We start from the raw sequence: 20,164 nt of genomic DNA on the forward strand, positions 1-20,164 counted from the left end.
AATAAGCAGGTCGTTTATTTTGATGATTTCTAATCACGTCGTATCATAAGCGATCATCTCCAGCAATCATGCGCCGCACTTCCAACATTTATATGCTAAGTTCTCTCCAATTACCTTGGCAATCTTGCAATAACTAGAAAAGCTTCAGCGCCATGTCGCAACCAACGAAAATAAAAGCAGTCTTCTTTGACTTCATGGGAACATGCCTCGATTGGCACAGTAGTGTCGTGCAGGCTCTGCCCCCCGCTATTCCCGAAGCCTCAGCCTCTAAACTCGCTCTTGAATGGCGGCGACGTTACTTCATCGCCAACAGCGAACGCCTTGCCCAAAAGCTTGAGCCCGAAGACATAGACGACACTCTCCTTCGCGTACTCGACAACGTACTGGAAGATTCACCAGAGTACAAGCAGCTTTTTGATGCGCCGATGAAAGAACAATTGATTACTGCCTGGCATTCTCAGCCAGCTTGGCCAGAAGTTGGAAAGGCAATTCGGTCCATCCGAGAAGATCTTGGTCTGGAAGTCTTTGTTCATGCCAATGGCACAACACGCCTGCAGCTTGACCTAACTCGCTTCGCTGGGCTCAATTTCAACATGCTCTTCTCCAGCCAACTGTTGGGGACGTACAAGCCAGATCCCGAGGCGTACAACAAGGCGCTGCGACTCGTCAAGCTCAAGCCTGAAGAAGTTGTGTTGGTTGCGGCTCACGCATATGATTTGAGAGGAGCTCAAAATGTTGGAATCAAGACGATCTACATTCATCGTTGGACTGATGATGTTGATGAGGATATGGACAAGGTGAAGGGAGAGTTTGGTGCTTTTCTGGAGGGGATGGAGGAGTTGCCTGCCATAATTAAGAAAATGCAATCTTGAGGACACACTGGCGTTGGCACGTTGGTAAATCTCAGCTGCTTCATTGGCCTTCTCAGTTTGATCAATGCTTTGCTGAAGGCTCCACGCCACTTCTACCTCGCTCGGTCCACAGTGGAGTTTGACAGCATGCGTAGCACGCATGGCATTCGACATCAGATAAACAGAGAAATGATTTAGGAGTACAGAATAACTAAAACTGACCAGTGAAAAGCAGCCTATTGCTTGAAAACTCCAATTTGAGGTCAAAGTTTGGCGTGGTGGCGCAACCTAAAACTCCAATCACAACGCCAACATATTCGCAAATACGACACAAATACCTCTAAAAATAGCTCCGGTGCGCTGGCGCAATGGTAGCGCGTAGTCCTCCTAAGACTAAGGCTCAGGGTTCGAGTCCCTGGTGTATCGAACCTTTTGGTGGTTGGGTCGTCAGGATGTGTTTGGTGAACTTTTTGACTTTTTGGCTGATTCACAACACTCTACGGCATCGTTCATCAGGGCCTCTGGATTGTGGGGCTACCCTTTGCTGGCATCCGCATGAGTCATTGTTGTCTATGATGTAGAATTGGAAGATGATCTGCCGGTTGATATTGCATCGTAGACTCATGTTGGACTGCACCATGACTCCGTCGATTGAACACTCAATTGATTCAAACTAGGCACAACATAGCTCATTCAACTGTCACTGATGATGAGGGATATCACATCTTGGCGAATTTGTCACCACTTCGAGACCCATGGTCTCAGAGATCCATCTTGGCCATGGTTTCTTCAGCTTCCTGCTTCCACTCCTCACGCCATCGAGACAGAGGCGGCCGTCTCTGAACAACATCACCTGCAGCCCAAGTGATACGCTTCTTGTCTTGCTCCTCTGTAACATCGTTGTCTGGGCAGATGATGTAGAACTCGTTCTTCCCCATTTTCTCGTACAAATAATCTGCCACCTGTTCCGCTGTCCAGGCTCCAGCTGGCTTCACACCACCCGGCGTTGCCCTCGTCTGTTAAACATTGTCAGTCGGTTACTCTAAGTGGGGCAGCGGCTTCTTACCAGACCAGTGTAAGTCCATCCGGGCACAAGCAGATGCACGCTGGTGCTTGCGTCCTTCAGATCCCAGCTTAAATGTTCAGCAAGAGTCTTGACCGCAGCTTTGGAGGCGTTGTATGCTGGATTCCCAGGTGGGTTGGTAATACCCTGCTTGCTACCAGTGATGACGATGCTCGTTGGCTTTGACTTGGCGGCGTCTTGGACCACGGAGAGAAATGTGTTTATACCGTGAATGACACCGAATAAATTGGTTTCGAGGGTCTTGTCTGTTAGCATTTGTCGCACCATATCAGTTTCCAACGTACATCTCTGAAGTAATCATCGTCTCCCCAGGTGCCCCTTAAACCTCGACCAGCGTTCAAGACGAGGAACTCAATACTGCCAAACTTATCCAAGGCGAGCTTCTTCAGCGCCTGCCAGTCCGAGGTCGATGAGACATCAACCTTGGAGGTAACGACGTCAGAGTCATTGGAGAAGTGCGTCTTCGTCAGAGCCTCCAGAGCTTCTTCGTTATTATCAACGAGCAATATGCGCATGCCCTTACTACGACATATTTTGGCAATCGCCAGACCGATGCCTGAGCCAGCTCCAGTGATCAATGCAGTAGAGCCTGGGCTGAAAACGTCGGTTGGAGACATTTTTGCTGTATTAGACGATGGTTTGGGTCGTGAACAACCAAGGCTTCGAAGCAGGTGATTTTTGTAGTTGAACAAAGGTTATGAAGCAGGTTTCATAGGATTGGTCTTTTATATCATGAGTTCGGACTTAACGCATTGTCATCAACCCGAATGGTCACCCCGCATCAGTGTAGGCTTGAGGCGGGGCATGAGCACATCTGTTAGTGAATATCAAGGTGGAGCAGTACGGTACTCACCTATACACATCAAAATGGCGGAGATAGAAGTAGTCCAAGCCCTCCTTCATGACTTTCATTAACAAAACTCATCATTTCACTTCAAGACTTCGGGGTAGTCTCTTCGCAACATCACTCCGTGAAGTTATGAATTGTTGGTTATTTTAGGCCATTATATCTCTGGATCTAGCTTGTGATTTGTATTGTTTTGCATTAATCCGTTCAGACCTGTTGTCCTATCGCAACTTCGTGATATCGAGTACGACGTGGGTCGATGACGTATACCTAGAGATGTCGGAGGAGGGAAGAATAAAATCTCGAGCTGCAGTGCTTGAGCGAAAGAGCCCAAGCACACACAAACCTGTATCAGTCTATCATGTCAAGCAACGTACAGGGACGCAAAATCGCCATCATCGGCTCCAGCGGCCAGGTTGGACGACCGACTGTCGAGGCTCTTGTCGCATCTGGCATTCACACCATTACTGCTGTCCAACGCATCGAAGCAACAAGCACATTTCCACCTGAGGTTATCGTCAAATCTGGTGATCTGAAGGACGAGTCCTTCTTGGCGAGCACCTTCCAAGGACAGGATGCTGTCGTGCTCATGGTGCCTCTCCCTCACCTTGTCAGTCTGCAAGAGTCAGCAGTTTGAGCAGCAGCAAAAGCTGGAGTTCCATATATCCTACCTGCAGAGTTTGGTCCAGACCCTTTTGCATCGAAACTGATCGAGGACAACCAACTACTACAAGACAAGAAGAAGATCCGCGATCTGACTGAGGAACTCGGCGTGAGTAGTTGGATCTCAGTAGCTGTCGGCCCGTTCCCCGAAATGATCAAAAGTGGTCTCTGGGGCATCGATGTTGAGAACCGCAGAGCTACGATTTGGACCGGAGCCGTTGGAAAAGTCAGCACGACGAGTGTTGTACAGACTGGTCAAGCTACAGCTGCAGTATTGAGCCTCCCTGAACGGGACTTGTCTAGGTACAAGAACAAAGCGTTCTATATCCCATCATTTCACCTAAGCCAGAAAGAGCTTCTACTAGCAGTTCAGAAGGCAACAGGGACGACAGATCAGGACTGGGACATAGACTACCAAGATGTGATTGACGGACTGAAAGATTGTAACGACAAGATTCAGCAGAAAGATGCGACTGCCCCATTTGTAAAGTTCTTCATCACCCATTTCCGGGAGGGCAGTGGAGGAGACTTTGAAAGCAAGGTTGATATCAGTGAGGTGAAGAAGCTGCGCGAAGTCGGACTTCAGAAGGAGGCTGTCGACGATGTGCTTAAAAGGATTGTCTCATAAGCTGCTCAAGTTCATCGCCTACACCTGGAATGGATGACGGCGAGCAAGGGTGAACAAAGCTCCCATGGCTGAAGGAAGGGTATTATTCCTACCTTGCTATTTAGTACATAGAAAGTGCCGTCAAAGCATTAGTAGGCAATATATGTAGCTAGCTTACTTATGTTTGCCTTTGCCGACACTATCGTCTGTTTCAATATTCTCCAGGACATTATATAAATAGAAGGGGGCGTTTGTATATCTAGGATAACTGCAGCATAGAGTTCCTCCATACCGAGTACATAGTTCCTCCTTACCTCCATTACCTACGTCCCATCCATCGCCCCAGGCCAAAAGACGTCATAGGATTTCCTCAACATTGACATGACCAAAGTTCTCCACGAGATTGGTCAGGATGTGTGACTCCATGTCCTCATGCTTCTTAACAACGCTCACTGGCCAATGACTTCGAACAGCCACTGCCATCTTCGGCTCTGGATCAGCCTCGTATCTATCCAGCGCCATGGAATTCTTCAGCAAGCCAATCTCCTGGGGGCGCATTTTGCCTCGGATGACTCTAAAGAGTGCTTGCGCCAGGTAGTGGTTTCTTCGTTGGTAGTAGAGGCCTTGGGCTATCAGAATGAGAGTTGATCGCAGCAGCTCAATTTCTTCTGCCGGTGTATCTTCCTTGATGGCATCTATACTATCATAACCCATCACCATCAATGGGATGACGATGAAGAGGTCCATTGCTTCGAATCCGTGTCGGAGGTAGTACAGCCTGACAAGTGTCTGCATGTTCTTCTTGGAGTCAGCTACTATACGCTGCGGAGACGGCTCTCGAGTCGTTTCTGCATCGTGAAGAGGCTCGAAGATCGTCAATAGTAGGTGATGATAGTACATACTGCGATGCGGTCAGCAACTCACTTCATGCATACTGAAGCCACATTGGACTAAAAGTGAAAGCCAGCACATGAAGAACTTACTGTAGCTGTAGCTGCCCAGGAAGAACAATTCTCCTAGGAGTAAGAGATGCGGGCAGGTTTTCGTACCATTCCTCCAGCCTTTCGCGAAACTGATAGGCCAGGCTAACCCCTACCTTGGAACCTTCTGAGTATGCTGCGTCACAATAATCATTCATGATGATCCGGAACCGGCTTCGAGCATGGATAACTTTTGCAAAACACATGGATGAAAGCCCGTGATTCAATGGGTATTTAACCCATATTTCGCCATACCACGACGGGTCTTCTGAAGGATCTGGAAGCGGCCATTTTGGTGGCTTCTTGATGAGCGGCGATAGCATAAACGAGAAAGCAGAGAGACTCCTGTTGTTAGTAACGGTCGAAGGTGTGAAAAGGTACTTACGTTTCCCAGTTGTACATAGCCCATGCCAGGTTTTGAGTGCCTCTCTGTATCCTCTTGCTCTGATCAACGTCGATGGTGTCGAAGATGCGAAGCTGGTTTGCCAACGCCACAGCATGCACTCTATAAGGTTTCCCGACTTCGTCTAACCCACAAAGATTATGAAACACGCTGAAAAGGATACCTGCCTGAATGGTAGTCATACGCGGGATAGAAGCCTCCAGCTCCCATAGTCGCTTGGCCTCGGCAATGAAGCGATAGGCAAGAGTGTTCGGATTCCAATACTCGACGCGGTTGCTGAAGTTAGGGTATCAGACCTGATAAGCATCTCAGCAATGTTGACAACGCCATTGTGATTGGTATCCTACGCAAGCATATGCAAGAGTTACGTTAACAAGCAGCGACGAACAAAAGTCTTTGCGCCGCGCTGCCATGTCTTCCAGGAATAAGCCCTTGTGAAAGGCTGCTGTGAAATGGTACTCGCAACGGAAAAGTAGAGTTAAAAGGTCTCGCATGAGATTGTCGTCGTCACAAACGCTGGTCCACGCAGAGACTTTGACATCAGAAAGCAGAGGATCGAATACTTGCGCTGCGTGAAAGGGCTTCAAGTAAGGGCTTCTCTGCTCTTCGGAACCCAGACTGGCGAGATGTCCGGGTAGGATCGTCCCTGAAGTCTGGTGTTGAGAATAGAGAGAGGCTGTTTCATACAACATTGAGTTCAGATAAGGATTGTTGAGCTCAAACTCTTTGGGCATTTCTGATCTGTACGGGAACTCATATCGTAATCGTGTCTCGGGAACGACGGCCATCTGAAGCAACACATTGCCTACTCTAGCCTGATTGACAACTGATGCGGCGTCCGTCCCGGACCTGAGCCTTTGCAGGATGGCCTGGGCATCCTGGTCGGGCAAGTTCTTCAGCAGCCCGACGAGTTCCTCGTAGACACGTGAGCGTTGACTCGAGCCCTCGCTGGTCTCGTGAGTACATCGGTTTAGTGCCTGTGATCGAGTTTCGCCTGGTCGCGCAACAAAGAAGCAGGCGAGTCTGCGCTGAAGACAGCGACGACATGCTGGCCTCTCTCCAGAACACTAACGATGGTGGTCAGTCAGACCCCGCTCAGGATACGAGGCGCCCAGGTACCTTGACCTTGTATTTACGGCATGGCTCGCAAGCAGCCAAGACAGGATTGAGCCTACGCTGTGTTATAGTGCGCTTTTGAGGGGGCGGCGGCGGCTGTGATCCTTTTTCTGCTGGTAACAAAGGGCGCAAGGAACCAGTTCTAGAAGCTGTTGATGATTGTTGGGGGTTGGTCTGGGGCATTGTCCACGACTGGCTAGGGCTGCACCAGGTGATCTGTTCCGAATAAAAGACCCAGCCTAGTTCAAATCGCGATCTAATGCAGAGATAAGAGCACGTAGGGGTCTGATTTTGTAGGGAAGTGATGAATGAGTGAGTGCCAATTCAATTGCGAGACTCTCAAACAGAAACTGTCGGGCGAGACCTGTCTCGGCTGCTGACATACGACGTGAGCCCACAGCGAATTGGCACCAATCGGAGGTGTCTAGAGGTAGACGTATTCGTGACGTAAACGCCTCAGATGCAACATTTATTTACTTTGACTGACGATCGAGACGACGCGCAGAGTCAAGGGAGAATAGAGACAACATGCCGTATATTTACTGCGCTCAAAACGAATCTCATCCGTATCGCGTACAATCCTATCCAATGCTCAATCATAGGCTTCATTTGCCTTGACGCGGTTCTCGTGTGGCACCAGACCGTGAGTCGCCCTAAGCCTTAGCGTATTTCCATCTGCAGAAATACAAAAGTTTTCCTTCATAATATCCGGGCTTCCTTTGCCAAATCCATCGGAATCAGCTCCTGATCCTCGATCCGCAAGAGCGAGAGCGAGAAGGTCAGGCACAGACTCCCATGAGGATGAAGTGATGCCTGACCAGATGGACCAGATCGAGTACGCCATGACAAGGAGTCCATAGACGTAAAAGACGGCCATGGCTCCACGCATGGTCAAGCTGTTGTCGGCAAACGCGAACCCAGTCACCCATGTCTCCATCTCTGCACTGAAGAAACGAGCCTTGTCATCGTCTGATACAGCATATGGGCTGCCTCCAGGTCCAAACACCTTGCCGTCCTGCGGCATGAAGCTTCTCCACCACTCGCCATCGGGATCAGCCAAGGTTGTAATGGCAGTGACGTTCGGAGTCGATCGGCCCAAGCCGTTAGCCGCTAACGATCCAAGTACCGCCTCCAGATGCGCCGTAGACTTTGATCCCTTCCCATCACTTTTCCATACACCGCTATTGAGAAGCATCTCATGTATGACTGTCCGATTCGTTCTAAAATCAAGAGGGTTAAGATATCTGGCGAAGCTTGGCGCGAGATGGACGCGCTGACCGTAACCCGGGCTTCCAATCCATGAGCCCCCAAGCGCAGTGGCAATGGGCCCTGAGAATGGCGGGTATCCTTTGCTGGCGAGCGAGACTGCGTCGCCACTCAGCTCAGTGGTAATCCACCGTGCATCGATCATACATCCGTAGATATCGGCTGCCTCGCGTGACTTGTTGGATGGAACAGCGACCACGACACCAACAGAGCTGTTAGCAATGACTGGTGCGGAGTCAAACCACAGCACTTCGGGTTTCTTCAAGTCAGGTAGAGTGTCTGATAGCCAGTCGCTCACGACGTCCTTTGTGACGTTGAGCGTTGTTGGCGGAAAAGTCACAAAGTCGGGGAACATAATTGTCTTTGCTTTGGTGTTGGTCAAGGACGTCAGCTCACATCTCGTGTTGGTGATCGGCATCGGTGCATTGAGCTTGTGAGCAAGCTTTTGGAAGTTGTTGAATCGAGTCTGCTTTCTCTTCGCCGAATCGTCCGCAGCCTGTTCCCAGTGCAGTGACGTTGTGATGCAAGCTTCAGCGGGTCCGAGATGAGGCATTCTGGCGACGGTATGGTTTGGACTGTTCAGGTTGAACCATTTCTCTCTGACATCCACTACGAGATTTACCAGCGTCGAAGAGTATCCGGCGGCAAGAATCTCGCTTGGTGGTCGTCGGATGAACAATCCATTGTCCACTTCACCTGATAGAGGCAGCTTGGAAATGAGCTGGCTATTGATGACATCCCATTGCCAAGAAGGGCACCGCTCATTGCCGGTAACATTACAGGCAGATCCTATCGTGTTGTCTTCCGTCAAGACATCAGGAAACATTTCATCTCTGGTACCATTGAAGTACACGAAACTGCCGCCCGCTCTCCAATCACCCTCCTGCGGCATCATGGCAACAGCGCTGAGCGAAGAGGCGCCCAGTGCCATGATCGTGCAAACAAATACTGTAATTATGAAGCCGATCTTCTTCCAGGTCTGAGAGAACTTCCCCTTGACAATGCTGAAGAACTCCTCGGACCACAAGAAGCTGATCTCGGATATTTGCTGTCCAGCTACCAGGGCGCCGTACGGGACAGACTGGCCGATCGTAAACTCGTGTCGGATCATGGAAAAGACGATGGCGTTGAGTGACAGCACGATGAACATTTCCATGAGCTTCGCAGCAAATTGGATACCGAGTTTCTTCTCGACATCGTAATCGGGCTTGCCTTCGAGTTCCTTGCCGATATAGTAGTTCTTGAAAATGTAAAAACTCAACGTGATAATGCCAGCGATGGCAGGGAGATGGACCAGAGCAGCTAATATCGCAGTGAGACGGTCTTTGACGATGGGTACCTGCCGGTTCTTCTTCTTTCGAATCGATGCTTCGAGGGCTTGCATCCGCCATTTCTTCAAGATTGTCTTCAGCCTCCAACTCGATGGGTTTGTCTTCCCGGACTGTCCCTCCAGGCTGTCGGAGGAGAATACAGCAGTATCTTTGTTGCCACTGGCTGATGCCCTTCCGAAACCAGCATCGTTGTGTTGTGTTAGCTGACGCAATTCATGTTCTTCCGACTCAACAGGCTCGTACTGAGGCTGCGATCTTGGTGTTGATCTCTCGGCCATGGTTCCTCGATCGCAGCAGAATAGACAACTTGTGGTTGCGAGGCCGAGAGGCGGGCAGGCTGTGTACTTATGAACGATGTCTGCCTACCCCATCCCCATGCATGCTATCACAGTGGGGGCTATAAGTCACAGGCGGGTAGAGAATAGAGGCTTCAAACTGGGCAAAAATTGATCGTTTGAGGCATGGTCTTGCTAGGAGCGGGATCCCAGTAACTTTTCACTCCCCACTAAACATGGCAGTAAACGAATGTAATATGCCATCGCCAAAAACATCGCAGATAAGTGGACAGAAGAAAGCCAGAGTCTGAGCCCCAAGCGTACGATAACCACAGCTGGCCCGAAGTTGAGATGTTACAGTGCTTGAAGCAACAGCATACTGACGCCTCGGAACATGATGGTATACCAACAATGTGGGCAAAATGCACGACTCCATGTTTCGGAGCACAGCCTCAAACAGGGATCTTACGTTACAGACCACTATTTCAGCCCTGCTAAATGGTGGCAGGACTCGGAGTTTTGAGGCTTTTATGTCAGCTCCGACATCCTATTTGAAGGTGAGTCGCATCGGTTAGTTTTACCCTTGCCAAACCAATCCACATTTGTCAATTTTGTCCAAATTCCTGCTGCTGGACAAATTGACAAGCGTAAGCGCTAAGGAAAACGCCCAGGAACGTGATCCTGCCAGGTGGAATTTGGTAAGGATTGTCTTCGGTCAGGCGCTTAATATTTTTTCTCGCGCTGCACCATGGCTGGGGACGACATTCATATCAAAATTATTAGTATTGCTACCCCAAAGCTACCTGATTAGGCACCTGTGCAAGGAAACCCTCCCCTCCCCCCTGTTCTGTTACAGAGACGGAAGAGGGATGTGGATGCTACTGAGGTGAGAAGGCAGAGGATGGTCTGCCAACCCAAACCGTTATTTGCCTTACTGTATGCCATATCTGTATACCAATGGTCTTGCAGAGCTTGGGTGTGAAAATTTCCAATGGCAACTCTGTAGCCTGAGATGTCAAAACCAACAAGAAGCTCCTTCCAAGTTATTGAATACCATGCTAACTCCTATGCGCCACTCATCATTGGCGCATCAATATCTTCCTACTTAGGCCAGCAGTAATTCAGCAATTCCTTTAAGTGAGACATGTAACAGCATTGACGTTATTCAAAGCATTTTGTAGATACAGATACAGCCGTCGCTGCTTCACAAACCTCAGGTCGAAACAAAGATGTAGCGCACGTGCGTTTACTGACTGGTTCAATCTGGAAAAAGCAGTCAGTCAATGATTGTGAACTGTACAGAACCACTGAACAAGCTTGTGGCTCTTTGTTCAAATAGCATGAGCTTGGCGGCTGTCCAACTGATTAGTCTTCATGTTCAGTAGTTCCTGAATGTTTTCCATGCCCAGCCTCAATACTAGTGCCTGAGCACTCACAGTCAATGACTTCTTTATGCTCACCAATAATAGTATTCGTTCACTCATAAATCATGATAATCCTTCCGATCGAAACACTTTATACTTGTCTCTTGGCTAACTACCGATTCACATCCAACACCAACTAATCGTCACAAGTCGTTTCAAAATACCATGAGAATGTCTCCTGACCCACAAAAGCATGCAACATCTCTGTCTTTTCCTGAAAAGAGTACTTTGTTTCCACAATTTCAGAAACTGGACACCGTGATCCAGCGCCTTATCTGGGAATATACACTCCCCAATTCTCGAGTGCATTACGTCGAATACATACAGTTCGTCCCTGCAGTTGTCAACCCCCAGGGCCGATATCTTAGCATAAAGTGCCCTCCTGTACCCATTGCACTTTCAGTGTCTAAGCAATCACGCTATGTTGCGAGTTTGTGCATGACGCGGTTCCCCCTGAACACAGCGTTCAATCTTGATAAGCATGGTATAATACCATATGGCTACTGCAGCCCTTATGATACCCTCTATATCGAGAAAGTATTCCAAGGTAGCAGAAATGAAAACTTGGAAACAATCCTTTCTGGGCTTTGGCATATGGTCTTCAAGTGAATGGCATGATGGACGCTGCGAGTACTGAATTTCCAGCTTATCGAGACTTATTTGCAGGCTTCACACCAAGTCAGAACATCACACATGTCAAGATAAAGGAGGTCGAAGGCTTCGATGAACACCGTGATTGCAGCAGAGTCTTACCAGCCGATCCAAACTACAGTTACGAAATTGAGTTCGATGAACCATACCATGCCACAGCATTTGAGCGAGATCTTAAAGCATGGAGATTTGAGCAGGCTTCAAAGGCCAACAAGAAAAGCAAGGGAATGCCTGAAATAAAAATTGCTGAAATGGCTCTTGCTTGCGAGTGTGTTGATGTGAAGGAAAGGATGAAAGAGAAGGTCAAAGAGTTGAACAAAACGGCGATGTCAGACAAGCCGGAGCAAGATTGTCTAGAATGAACAATAGAACGTATTTGGTACCCAGAAGATTCGATTGCATGCTATGAGGGTGAAATCGTTGAATTGCTGCTTGTACTATAAGGACGAGTATATGAGCTGCTAGATACGTATGAGGAATATCAGAGCTAGTTAGAGCTAAGCAGGAAATGGCTGATATATCTTTCGTACTTGAATACAACAAGAATAATAAGACACAAAAAATGGAAAAGACCAGATTGATCGGTATCGAGAGGCGCCATATATCGAGCACACCCGGGGGTGTTCCATTTGACCATTGGGCCTTGAGCATGATGAGACCTACACTCGAAGCTGGCACCGTATTAATCTGAGCGTTAGTGCTTCAGCTCTTAGCATGCAGGCACTTTCTTTCCAGCAGTACCTACTTGTTCTCAATAGCGAGTTCTCTTATTAACAGCAATTGACTCTTTTCAGCAGCAACTCCTCTTGCCAACGGCACTTACTTCTTTTCGATAGTTATTACTCCGTATCACAAACAGTCTCTTCTTAACTATAGCACTATCATAGTGTTCAATGCTGATAGTTTGACTTTATGCTTTCGTGGTTAAGTTCGGGCAACTTGTCGCATCCTGATCGAAACACAGATTCAGTCAGATCAAGGCACTGGTCGACCGTGATAACACTAGAAGTGTATCTTATTAGCACTGGAGGCTATACATTTCTACATTTGTTATTCACGCTCTCTGGCCCGTGTTATCTTGCAACCGTGTTCATTGAATTAATAAGTAGCAGATCAGCCCTGTACTGCCAGTACCCGTGATTCAACAACAGTAATGCCTATAAAAGAAAGGTTCTTCGACTGAGAAAGTTGAATTTCTTCTTTTCTCAAACCACACGAACGTAACACCATTCCAGCCTTCCAACATCCAAAAGCCCAATCAAACGACTTTAATTTCACTCACGCAAATAAAACAACATGCCTGCTCCGGCTCGACCCAGACCCCCTAAGCCCTGCCCAAAGCCTGACCCTCCTCCTCCTCAGCCCGCCAGAGCCTCATAACTCGGTCGCTTCGGATAATACTGAGATGTTCGGCCGAAGTACTTGCCTTGTGGTAAAAGAACATACTCAAGCAGTTGAATTTTAAGCATATTAGGGATGGGGGATCCGCATAACATAGGTACTTTGCTTGCGAAAAGCTTAGATACTTAAATAAACTTTGATATTGATCATTTGTTCGTGCACCAAAGCCCATTCCGTAGCATGCCAGCTCGATGCCAGATCTTAAGTGTCTCGATGGCTCAAGGTGAAGGTTCGCATTGAGTATCAACAACAAGCTACATAGATTGATTCCATTGCTGACTACACGCCGGACACTTGAACAGTGATGTGCCAAATAAAGGAACATACCTTATGCTGAGCTTTTTGTGACTGAACGGTCTTCGTTATGTCGGCATGGTGTTGATTTCTTAACTAGGTCATTGAAGTCGCGCTGTCACTCACTATGCATCCACTACAAGGACCCCGTATTTCCAGAGCCAAACACACCGGCCCGTTTCCCAGAAGACCTTTCAAAACTTCAAATACATTTCCATCAAAACAAAACCGGAATCTTACGCAGTGGGACAAACAACCAGTTTCAGATAGACCTAATATAACCGTATATGGGAATTTATATCGATGTTCAAGTCTGAGATGCCGTTCTAGCCGTGCACCGGTGACACAATATCTCGCGAAAGTGGTGTTAGACGCACAGAACCCACTGATATGGTACGAAACCCGGCTCTCGTTGCTCTTGCTATAGCAAAACGGCAAAGATTGTCGAGATATGGAGCTAGGATAAAGTTTAATCTACTCCGCTGCAACGATCGCTATCGTCGATGCTCAGATGCAAGCCCTCTACCAGACCAACGCACGAATCGCAGGGTTGTTTGCTCCATTCTTCTTGAACCTTTTCGCACCTTTTTCGGAATCCCCGAACTATTCTTTGCTTCTTCCGACGAACTACCTGGCAGTTCGGCGATTGATGCTTGACACATTAATAACTCATCACCCACTTCCCGCGCTGTAACGTGGGATCGGGGCGGCCCGACTTCGACGTCGTGGCCAACAATGCCAGCTACACCTTCCAAGCCGGTATGTCAAACCAACAGATCCCAATACTTTCAAAAGTGGTCGCATGAAACATGGATAACCCACAGTAGGCCCTCTCTTTAGGTAATTTGTCGATGATGTGAAGATTGAGATGATGGCGACATCACTCCGGGGGCGAAACATGGTGTAACAAAACCATCATAAACAAGATATCTAGTCCATACCCTTCAGCGTCTCATCTGTTTGTGGAATCCCAGGCCCTGGTACCTTGTTGTTTTCTAGAGGTTAATATTAGCTACAATATGGGTGAGTAACCTCGTGCCAAATCGAAGCACAACTAATGAGTTGTTAGCAACCTCAGTTGAGGCTGTTCAAGACAAGAGCCTAGCACTCGATCCTGAGGCTAATGCAGTGTCTCTAACCGATAGCTCCTCGGATCGATTACCCCCGACCACCAAAGAGAAACAGAAATTACGGAAGATAGCAGGACGTATCCCATGGGTTTCATATCTTCTCTGCATCGTTGAGCTTGCAGAACGAGCCTCATTCTATGGTTGCAAGACAGTTTTCAACAACTTCCTCCAGTTTCCACTACCAAAGGGAGGCAATGGAGCCGGAGCTGTTGCTAAGAACGACCCCAACGGCCATGCTGGTGCTTTGTAAGTTGGTTCGATATGCGACTGAACTATTGACTGACCAAGCTCAATGGCAGAAACCGAGGCTTACAGTTTGCCTCGGCCATGGTTCTCCTGTTCAACTTCCTTGCCTATGTCATCCCAATCTTTGGTGCGTGGCTCGGTGACACCAAGACCGGCCGTTTCAGAGCGATCATGTATGGAGTCATCATTGGCGGCGTGGCACACGTTATCATGGTTGGAGGTGCAGCTCCTGCTATTCTCAAAGCCGGCAATGGGCTTGCGCCGTTCATGGTCAGCTTCTTTCTTCTCGCCATCGGAGCCGGTCTGTTCAAGCCTAATGTTGTTCCTCTCATCATCGATCAATATACCGACCAGACAGAATATGTCAAGACCCTCAAGTCTGGTGAGCGTGTCATCGTTGACCCTGAGACCACTATTCAGAGGATCATGTTGATCTTCTATATGTGCATCAACGTGGGTGCTTTCTTCATGATCGCTACAACTTACATTGAGAAGTAAGTTGGTTTTTGGCTCGCCTTTCTCCTTCCAGGCATCATCTACATCCTCTTGCCAGTGCTGCTCATGTGGCGGTACAAAAGCCTCAAGCGTTCACCGCCTCAAGGATCTGATCTCGATGACTTTCTCAAGATCGTTTGGTTGGCTATCAAAGAGAACAAGGGCAGGCTTTGGACTAAGAACTTCTTTGACTCGGTCAAGCCATCTGTTCTTGCTGAGAAGGGCAAGGCAGCTTCCTGGGATAGTCAGGCAGTCGAACATGCTCGCAGAACCCTCTCCGCGTGCCAGATCTTTCTCTACCAGCCATTATTCTACCTCAATAACGGCGGTGTTGGCACCGTTTTATCTAATCAAGGAGCGTCGATGACTACTAAAGGTGCACCCAACGATCTGATTCACAACTTTAATCCACTCACACTGATGGTCTTCGCGCCCATCATGTCGTTTGTTCTATACCCCCTCTTGAACAGATACCACATCAAGTTTGGCCCCATTAGTCGCATGACTGTCGGCTACACCTCCGCCATCATCGGAAGCATTGTCGGTGCAATTATCCAGTGGAGGGTCTATAAAACCTCACCTTGCGGATACCAGGCTTCAACATGCGATAGTGTATCCCCGGTTTCTATCTGGTGGCAGCTGCCAACCGTTATGCTGGGGGCTATTGGTGAGCTCTTTACCGTAGTCACGGCATACGAGATGGCATATGCAAGGGCGCCTGAGGGTATGAAGTCTACTGTTGTTGCCATCAACTTGGCTATGCAGGCTCTGTCTTCGGCGTTGGCTCAGATCTTGATTCCTTCGATCAAAGATCCCAATCTTATCGTAAGTGTGGTTGTCCTAACTCTGGTCACTAGCTAACATAGTCTTCAAAGTGGGCGTGGGCTGCTCCTGGAATTGCTCTCCTCGTCCAGACCATCATCTTTTGGGTTCGACATCACCATGTGAATGATGAGAAGTTCCTGCTACGTGAGTCTTTTGAAGAAGGTGAATTCTCAGTTGCGGAAAAGAAATAGATTACTTTGGAGTATTTGAGCACAGTGAGCTCAAGCCAGCTTGAAAGTGTCTCGCCTCATGCTGGCAGCGGCGTGGTTTCCACCTGAATCGACTGGCGATTAGCCCCAAGTGGATTCTATATATAAATATATCGTTGTATCGAGCGTTAATTTCTTGCCGTTCTATACTTCTCTGTGATTGATCGACGTGAAACTGGCCACGGCTCCAGATTGAAGTTTCCAACAAAGTTACATGGATGTCGTTAGGTCATTGTGGTTAGACAAATTCCCAGCCGACTTTTGATGGGTCTGTAAATCCTTAAAGACGAAGCTACATCATTTCTTCAGGCCTGGAGACCACTAGTCGTTCCAATTAGCAAATACCGTCGGACATCGGAAGTCCTTTGGTGCGTCATATCCCTGCAAGCTGAGTCTGCTATGACCCTTCAAGTCTCAGTGAGACGATCTTAGTCCTAATAGCTCGAAAATGGAAAGACAGCTTCCTAGTATCGTCAGCACTTGTCTATTTAGGGTCGGCGAAGTCATCAGTCGGCTTGACATTCACAATCCAATGCAACGCTCTGGGATCCCTGGAGATGAAGTCCGTAGGAGTATAGCATAGTCTTTGTCATCCGCTTTTGCTATTTAAGTAAGACTCATTCATGCCGGAGGAGTAGCCGTGGTAAATTTCGAGAAACCTGCACTGCAGATACGCCATCTCACCTAGTTCAACATGACAACTACGACGCCATCTCTGACTAGCCTCGCCGAAGCTGCATCACAAGCAGCGACAGCTTTGGCAGCGAAGCTTGAGAAAGGCGGATTTCCTGCTCCGTCTTTTGAACAAGATGGCCTCGCCGACTACCCAAAGGATCCTGATATCATTGGTCTTCGCATGCAACTACTCGATGCCACCATTGACCTCTATCGCCTTGCTCTTGGGCCGACTGATTCATCCTTTATGGGTCCTCTTCTTGTTCGTGGAATCTATATCCACCTTGCGAAAGGCAGAACTGATAGCTGATATACAGGCATTCCATGATGCATCTGTCACAAACATCCTGAATCAATTCAACTTCTGGAACGCTGTACCAATCGACGGGTCGGCGACATATGCTGAAATCATTGCTCGGGTTAAACTTCCAGAAAGTATCGTGCGCCGCGTCCTCAAGTATGCTATCTCGATTCGTATCTTTGCCAGTGCCAACGATCAGCCTGATAGCGTTTGTCATACTTCTATATCTGCTCTTCCTGCCCGGAATCGTCTGTATCAGAATTGGCTTCGACATCTGTTGGAGGAGGCCGGTCCTGGTTCACTTCACGTTGCAGAGTCACTCTGGAAGTTCAGCAGCGGCAAACAGGAGCCTAGTCAGGAACCAGCTGAAAGCGGTTTTTCCTTGGCTAATATTGACAAATTGAATAAACCTCAGACGTTCTGGGACTATGTCAATCGCGAAGCCGAAGGCAAGCCGAAAGGCTGGCGTAGTGCAAGATTCGCCGAGTGCATGCAAGTGGCAGCATCGGCCTCTGTCATCAAGACTGATGACTTGCTAAAGTCGGCTTATGACTGGAATAAGCTTGGTGAAGCTACTGTGGTTGATGTAAGTCACTGTAAAGAGCTGCACTCGCTCAAGTTTACTGACATCTCTCAGATTGGCGGTTCTAGTGGGCATGACTCTACTACCATTGCTCAGGCGTTCCCTAACTTGAAGTTCATTGTCCAAGATCTTCTTCAACTTCGGACCTCTTTCGATGAGCAAGTACCTGCCGAGATCAAGTCTCGGGTCAAGTTTGAGCCGCACGATTTCTTGCAAGCCCAAAACACCCAAGGCGACTTTTATATGCTCAAGATGGTTCTTCATGACTGGCCTGACGAGTATGCAGCAAATATCCTCTGACATCTGGTACCGCACCTTAGGTGTGGCTCACGAGTCGTTCTCGTTGAAGCTGTGGCTCCTCCGGACACGCTGAGTCATATGCTCAATGCGGCAGACATGCACATGTTGCAGTTCTTCAACTCTCAGGAGCGCAGCTTGCAGGACTGGACCAATCTGCTCGCAAAGACAGATAAGCGGTTGACTTTCACGTATATATCTGAAGTTCCTGGATCTGTGCACCTGCGTTAAGGTTCAGGTTTTAGAAAAGGCTTTAGCCCCCAGGCTATAAAGGTAAAGGATACTAATAAATATATATAAGTAATATACTTATTACCCTTATAATTACTTAAAGTCTTACTTTTAGCTAAAAAGCTAGATAATTTAATAACTAACTCTAAAGGTATATAAATAAATAATTACTATTTATTTATAAAAATAATTAAGTTAAAGTATATAAAATATATATAAAATAAGCTACTTATTAAAAGTAAATCTATTAATTTAAAATAATACTTTTAAAATAACTTTTACTATAACTATATAATAAATAATTAATAAGTAGCTTATATTACTTTTATATTTCTTAATATATTTTATATTATATAATATTATAAGGCTATATTATAGTAAATATTAAAGGCTTAATAATAATAATAATTATAAGAGTTTTTTATTATAACTTAATATATTTTAATATATATATAAATATACCCTACCTTTTTTTCCTAATTAAGAACTACCTACCTTATATAAGTTAAATATATACTATTTAACTTATAGAACTAACTATTATAAATAAGTTAAACTTACTTTATTTAACTTATATAATAAAATAAATAAAATTAAATAAACCCTATTTAACTTATATATTACTTAAATATATATATATACTTATTTAATAGTAAATAGAACTTAACTTACTAACTATTAATAATACTTTTTTACTTTAATAAGCCTAACCTATATTATTAACTATTAAAAAATATAATACCTTAATATATTTAATATAATACCTTATATATTTTATAAATATAAACTTAATATAGCTAGTTTACTTATTTAAAAACCCTAACTATTATATATTAATAGCTTTTATTTAAAATATACTATATTTATATTAAGTAATATTATACTATTAAAATATCTAGTAATACTAAGCTAGTACCCTTTTATACTAAAGTACCTTTTAGTAATACTAAAGTTATAGCTAAAATCTAATAGCTTTATAATACTATATATAACTTATATATAATAGTTAGGGTTTTTAAATAAGTAAACTAGTCTATATTAGGTTTATATTTATAAAATATATAGGGTATTATATTAAGTATATTAGGGTATTATATCTCTTAATAGTTAATAGTATAAGTTAGGCTTATTAAAGTAAAGAAGTCTTATTAATAGCTAGTAAGTTAGGTTTTATTTATTACTAAATAAATATATATATATACTTAAGTAATATATAAGTTAAATAAGGTCTATTTAACTTTATTTATCTTATTATATAAGTTAAATAAAGTAAGTTTAATTTATTTATAATAATTAGTTTTATAAGTTAAATAATATATACTTAACTTATATAGGGTAGGTAGTTCTTAATTAGGAAAAAAAGGTAAGGTATACTTATATATACCTTAAAATATATTAAATTATAATATAATCTTTCCTTTTTTTAAGGTCTTATTTTTAAAGTTTATAAGTAATTAAGTATAAAATCTAAAAGTATATATTAAACTTACTTTTATAAATATTTTTTATATTAATAATATATCTAGCTATATTTTTAAATATATTAACTATTTTAAAATAGCTTTTAATTATTATAAAAATATTTTTAATTTAATTTATAAATTTAATTTTAAAATACTTTAATATTTAGCTTACTTTTATATTAATTATCTTTAGTATATAGTTTTTAAGGATAAATAGTAATATAATTTTTATATTTTTAAAAAATATATTAATTATACCTTTAGTAATATAATTTCTTAAGCTTATAGGTTTTTTTTATTTTTTCTTTTTTTCTTTATTAACCTTATAGTTATATATATATTATATAAAAAGGATTATATAAATAAGTAAAAAGAGTAAGTAAAGGTAGACTTTTAAAAGGCTTTAGTTTAGCTATAGTATTTATATTATTAAGAAAAGTATTTTTATAAGAAGGCTATTAAAATAATCTATTATAGTTATAAGGATCTAGATAAATTAGAGAAGCTAGAGAATTA

General features: G+C 45.0%; 9 protein-coding genes and 1 non-coding gene across 10 annotated transcripts; 7 read left to right on the forward strand and 3 right to left on the reverse strand.

Moving 5' to 3' along the window:
• Window positions 1-152: 152 nt before the first annotated feature.
• J7337_013544 (uncharacterized protein) lies at window positions 153-872 on the forward strand (the record flags this gene model as incomplete). The annotated part of the gene is made up of 1 exon (XM_044831032.1): window positions 153-872. The coding sequence occupies one exon, from the start codon at window positions 153-155 to the stop codon at window positions 870-872; it is 720 nt and encodes a 239-aa protein (XP_044674307.1).
• Window positions 873-1,205: 333 nt separating this feature from the next.
• Window positions 1,206-1,277, forward strand: J7337_013545. The gene has a single exon. It is a non-coding gene; the product is annotated as a tRNA-Arg (tRNA).
• Window positions 1,278-1,612: 335 nt separating this feature from the next.
• On the reverse strand, window positions 1,613-2,552 carry J7337_013546 (uncharacterized protein; the record flags this gene model as incomplete). The annotated part of the gene is made up of 3 exons (XM_044831033.1): window positions 1,613-1,867; window positions 1,918-2,175; window positions 2,220-2,552. The coding sequence occupies 3 exons, from the start codon at window positions 2,550-2,552 to the stop codon at window positions 1,613-1,615; spliced, it is 846 nt and encodes a 281-aa protein (XP_044674308.1).
• A 591-nt stretch (window positions 2,553-3,143) lies between these two features.
• Window positions 3,144-4,073, forward strand: J7337_013547 (uncharacterized protein; the record flags this gene model as incomplete). The annotated part of the gene is made up of 2 exons (XM_044831034.1): window positions 3,144-3,413; window positions 3,462-4,073. 2 exons carry the CDS (start codon window positions 3,144-3,146, stop codon window positions 4,071-4,073), a joined length of 882 nt encoding a protein of 293 aa, XP_044674309.1.
• Window positions 4,074-4,409: 336 nt separating this feature from the next.
• Window positions 4,410-6,734, reverse strand: J7337_013548 (uncharacterized protein; the record flags this gene model as incomplete). Its single annotated transcript, XM_044831035.1, has 5 exons — window positions 4,410-4,953; window positions 5,036-5,377; window positions 5,418-5,711; window positions 5,895-6,502; window positions 6,555-6,734. The coding sequence occupies 5 exons, from the start codon at window positions 6,732-6,734 to the stop codon at window positions 4,410-4,412; spliced, it is 1,968 nt and encodes a 655-aa protein (XP_044674310.1).
• Window positions 6,735-7,143: 409 nt separating this feature from the next.
• J7337_013549 (uncharacterized protein) lies at window positions 7,144-9,426 on the reverse strand (the record flags this gene model as incomplete). Its single annotated transcript, XM_044831036.1, has 1 exon — window positions 7,144-9,426. The coding sequence occupies one exon, from the start codon at window positions 9,424-9,426 to the stop codon at window positions 7,144-7,146; it is 2,283 nt and encodes a 760-aa protein (XP_044674311.1).
• A 2,038-nt stretch (window positions 9,427-11,464) lies between these two features.
• J7337_013550 (uncharacterized protein) lies at window positions 11,465-11,860 on the forward strand (the record flags this gene model as incomplete). Its single annotated transcript, XM_044831037.1, has 2 exons — window positions 11,465-11,477; window positions 11,514-11,860. 2 exons carry the CDS (start codon window positions 11,465-11,467, stop codon window positions 11,858-11,860), a joined length of 360 nt encoding a protein of 119 aa, XP_044674312.1.
• A 2,352-nt stretch (window positions 11,861-14,212) lies between these two features.
• Window positions 14,213-15,067, forward strand: J7337_013551 (uncharacterized protein; the record flags this gene model as incomplete). Its single annotated transcript, XM_044831038.1, has 3 exons — window positions 14,213-14,216; window positions 14,263-14,569; window positions 14,623-15,067. The coding sequence occupies 3 exons, from the start codon at window positions 14,213-14,215 to the stop codon at window positions 15,065-15,067; spliced, it is 756 nt and encodes a 251-aa protein (XP_044674313.1).
• A 63-nt stretch (window positions 15,068-15,130) lies between these two features.
• Window positions 15,131-16,080, forward strand: J7337_013552 (uncharacterized protein; the record flags this gene model as incomplete). Its single annotated transcript, XM_044831039.1, has 2 exons — window positions 15,131-15,889; window positions 15,940-16,080. The coding sequence occupies 2 exons, from the start codon at window positions 15,131-15,133 to the stop codon at window positions 16,078-16,080; spliced, it is 900 nt and encodes a 299-aa protein (XP_044674314.1).
• A 712-nt stretch (window positions 16,081-16,792) lies between these two features.
• Window positions 16,793-18,185, forward strand: J7337_013553 (uncharacterized protein; the record flags this gene model as incomplete). Its single annotated transcript, XM_044831040.1, has 4 exons — window positions 16,793-17,035; window positions 17,091-17,660; window positions 17,712-17,935; window positions 17,978-18,185. The coding sequence occupies 4 exons, from the start codon at window positions 16,793-16,795 to the stop codon at window positions 18,183-18,185; spliced, it is 1,245 nt and encodes a 414-aa protein (XP_044674315.1).
• Between the last annotated feature and the right edge of the window lie 1,979 nt (window positions 18,186-20,164).

Source organism: Fusarium musae, chromosome 11, assembly GCF_019915245.1.
Source record: "Fusarium musae strain F31 chromosome 11, whole genome shotgun sequence".
NCBI classification, from domain to species: domain Eukaryota; kingdom Fungi; phylum Ascomycota; class Sordariomycetes; order Hypocreales; family Nectriaceae; genus Fusarium; species Fusarium musae.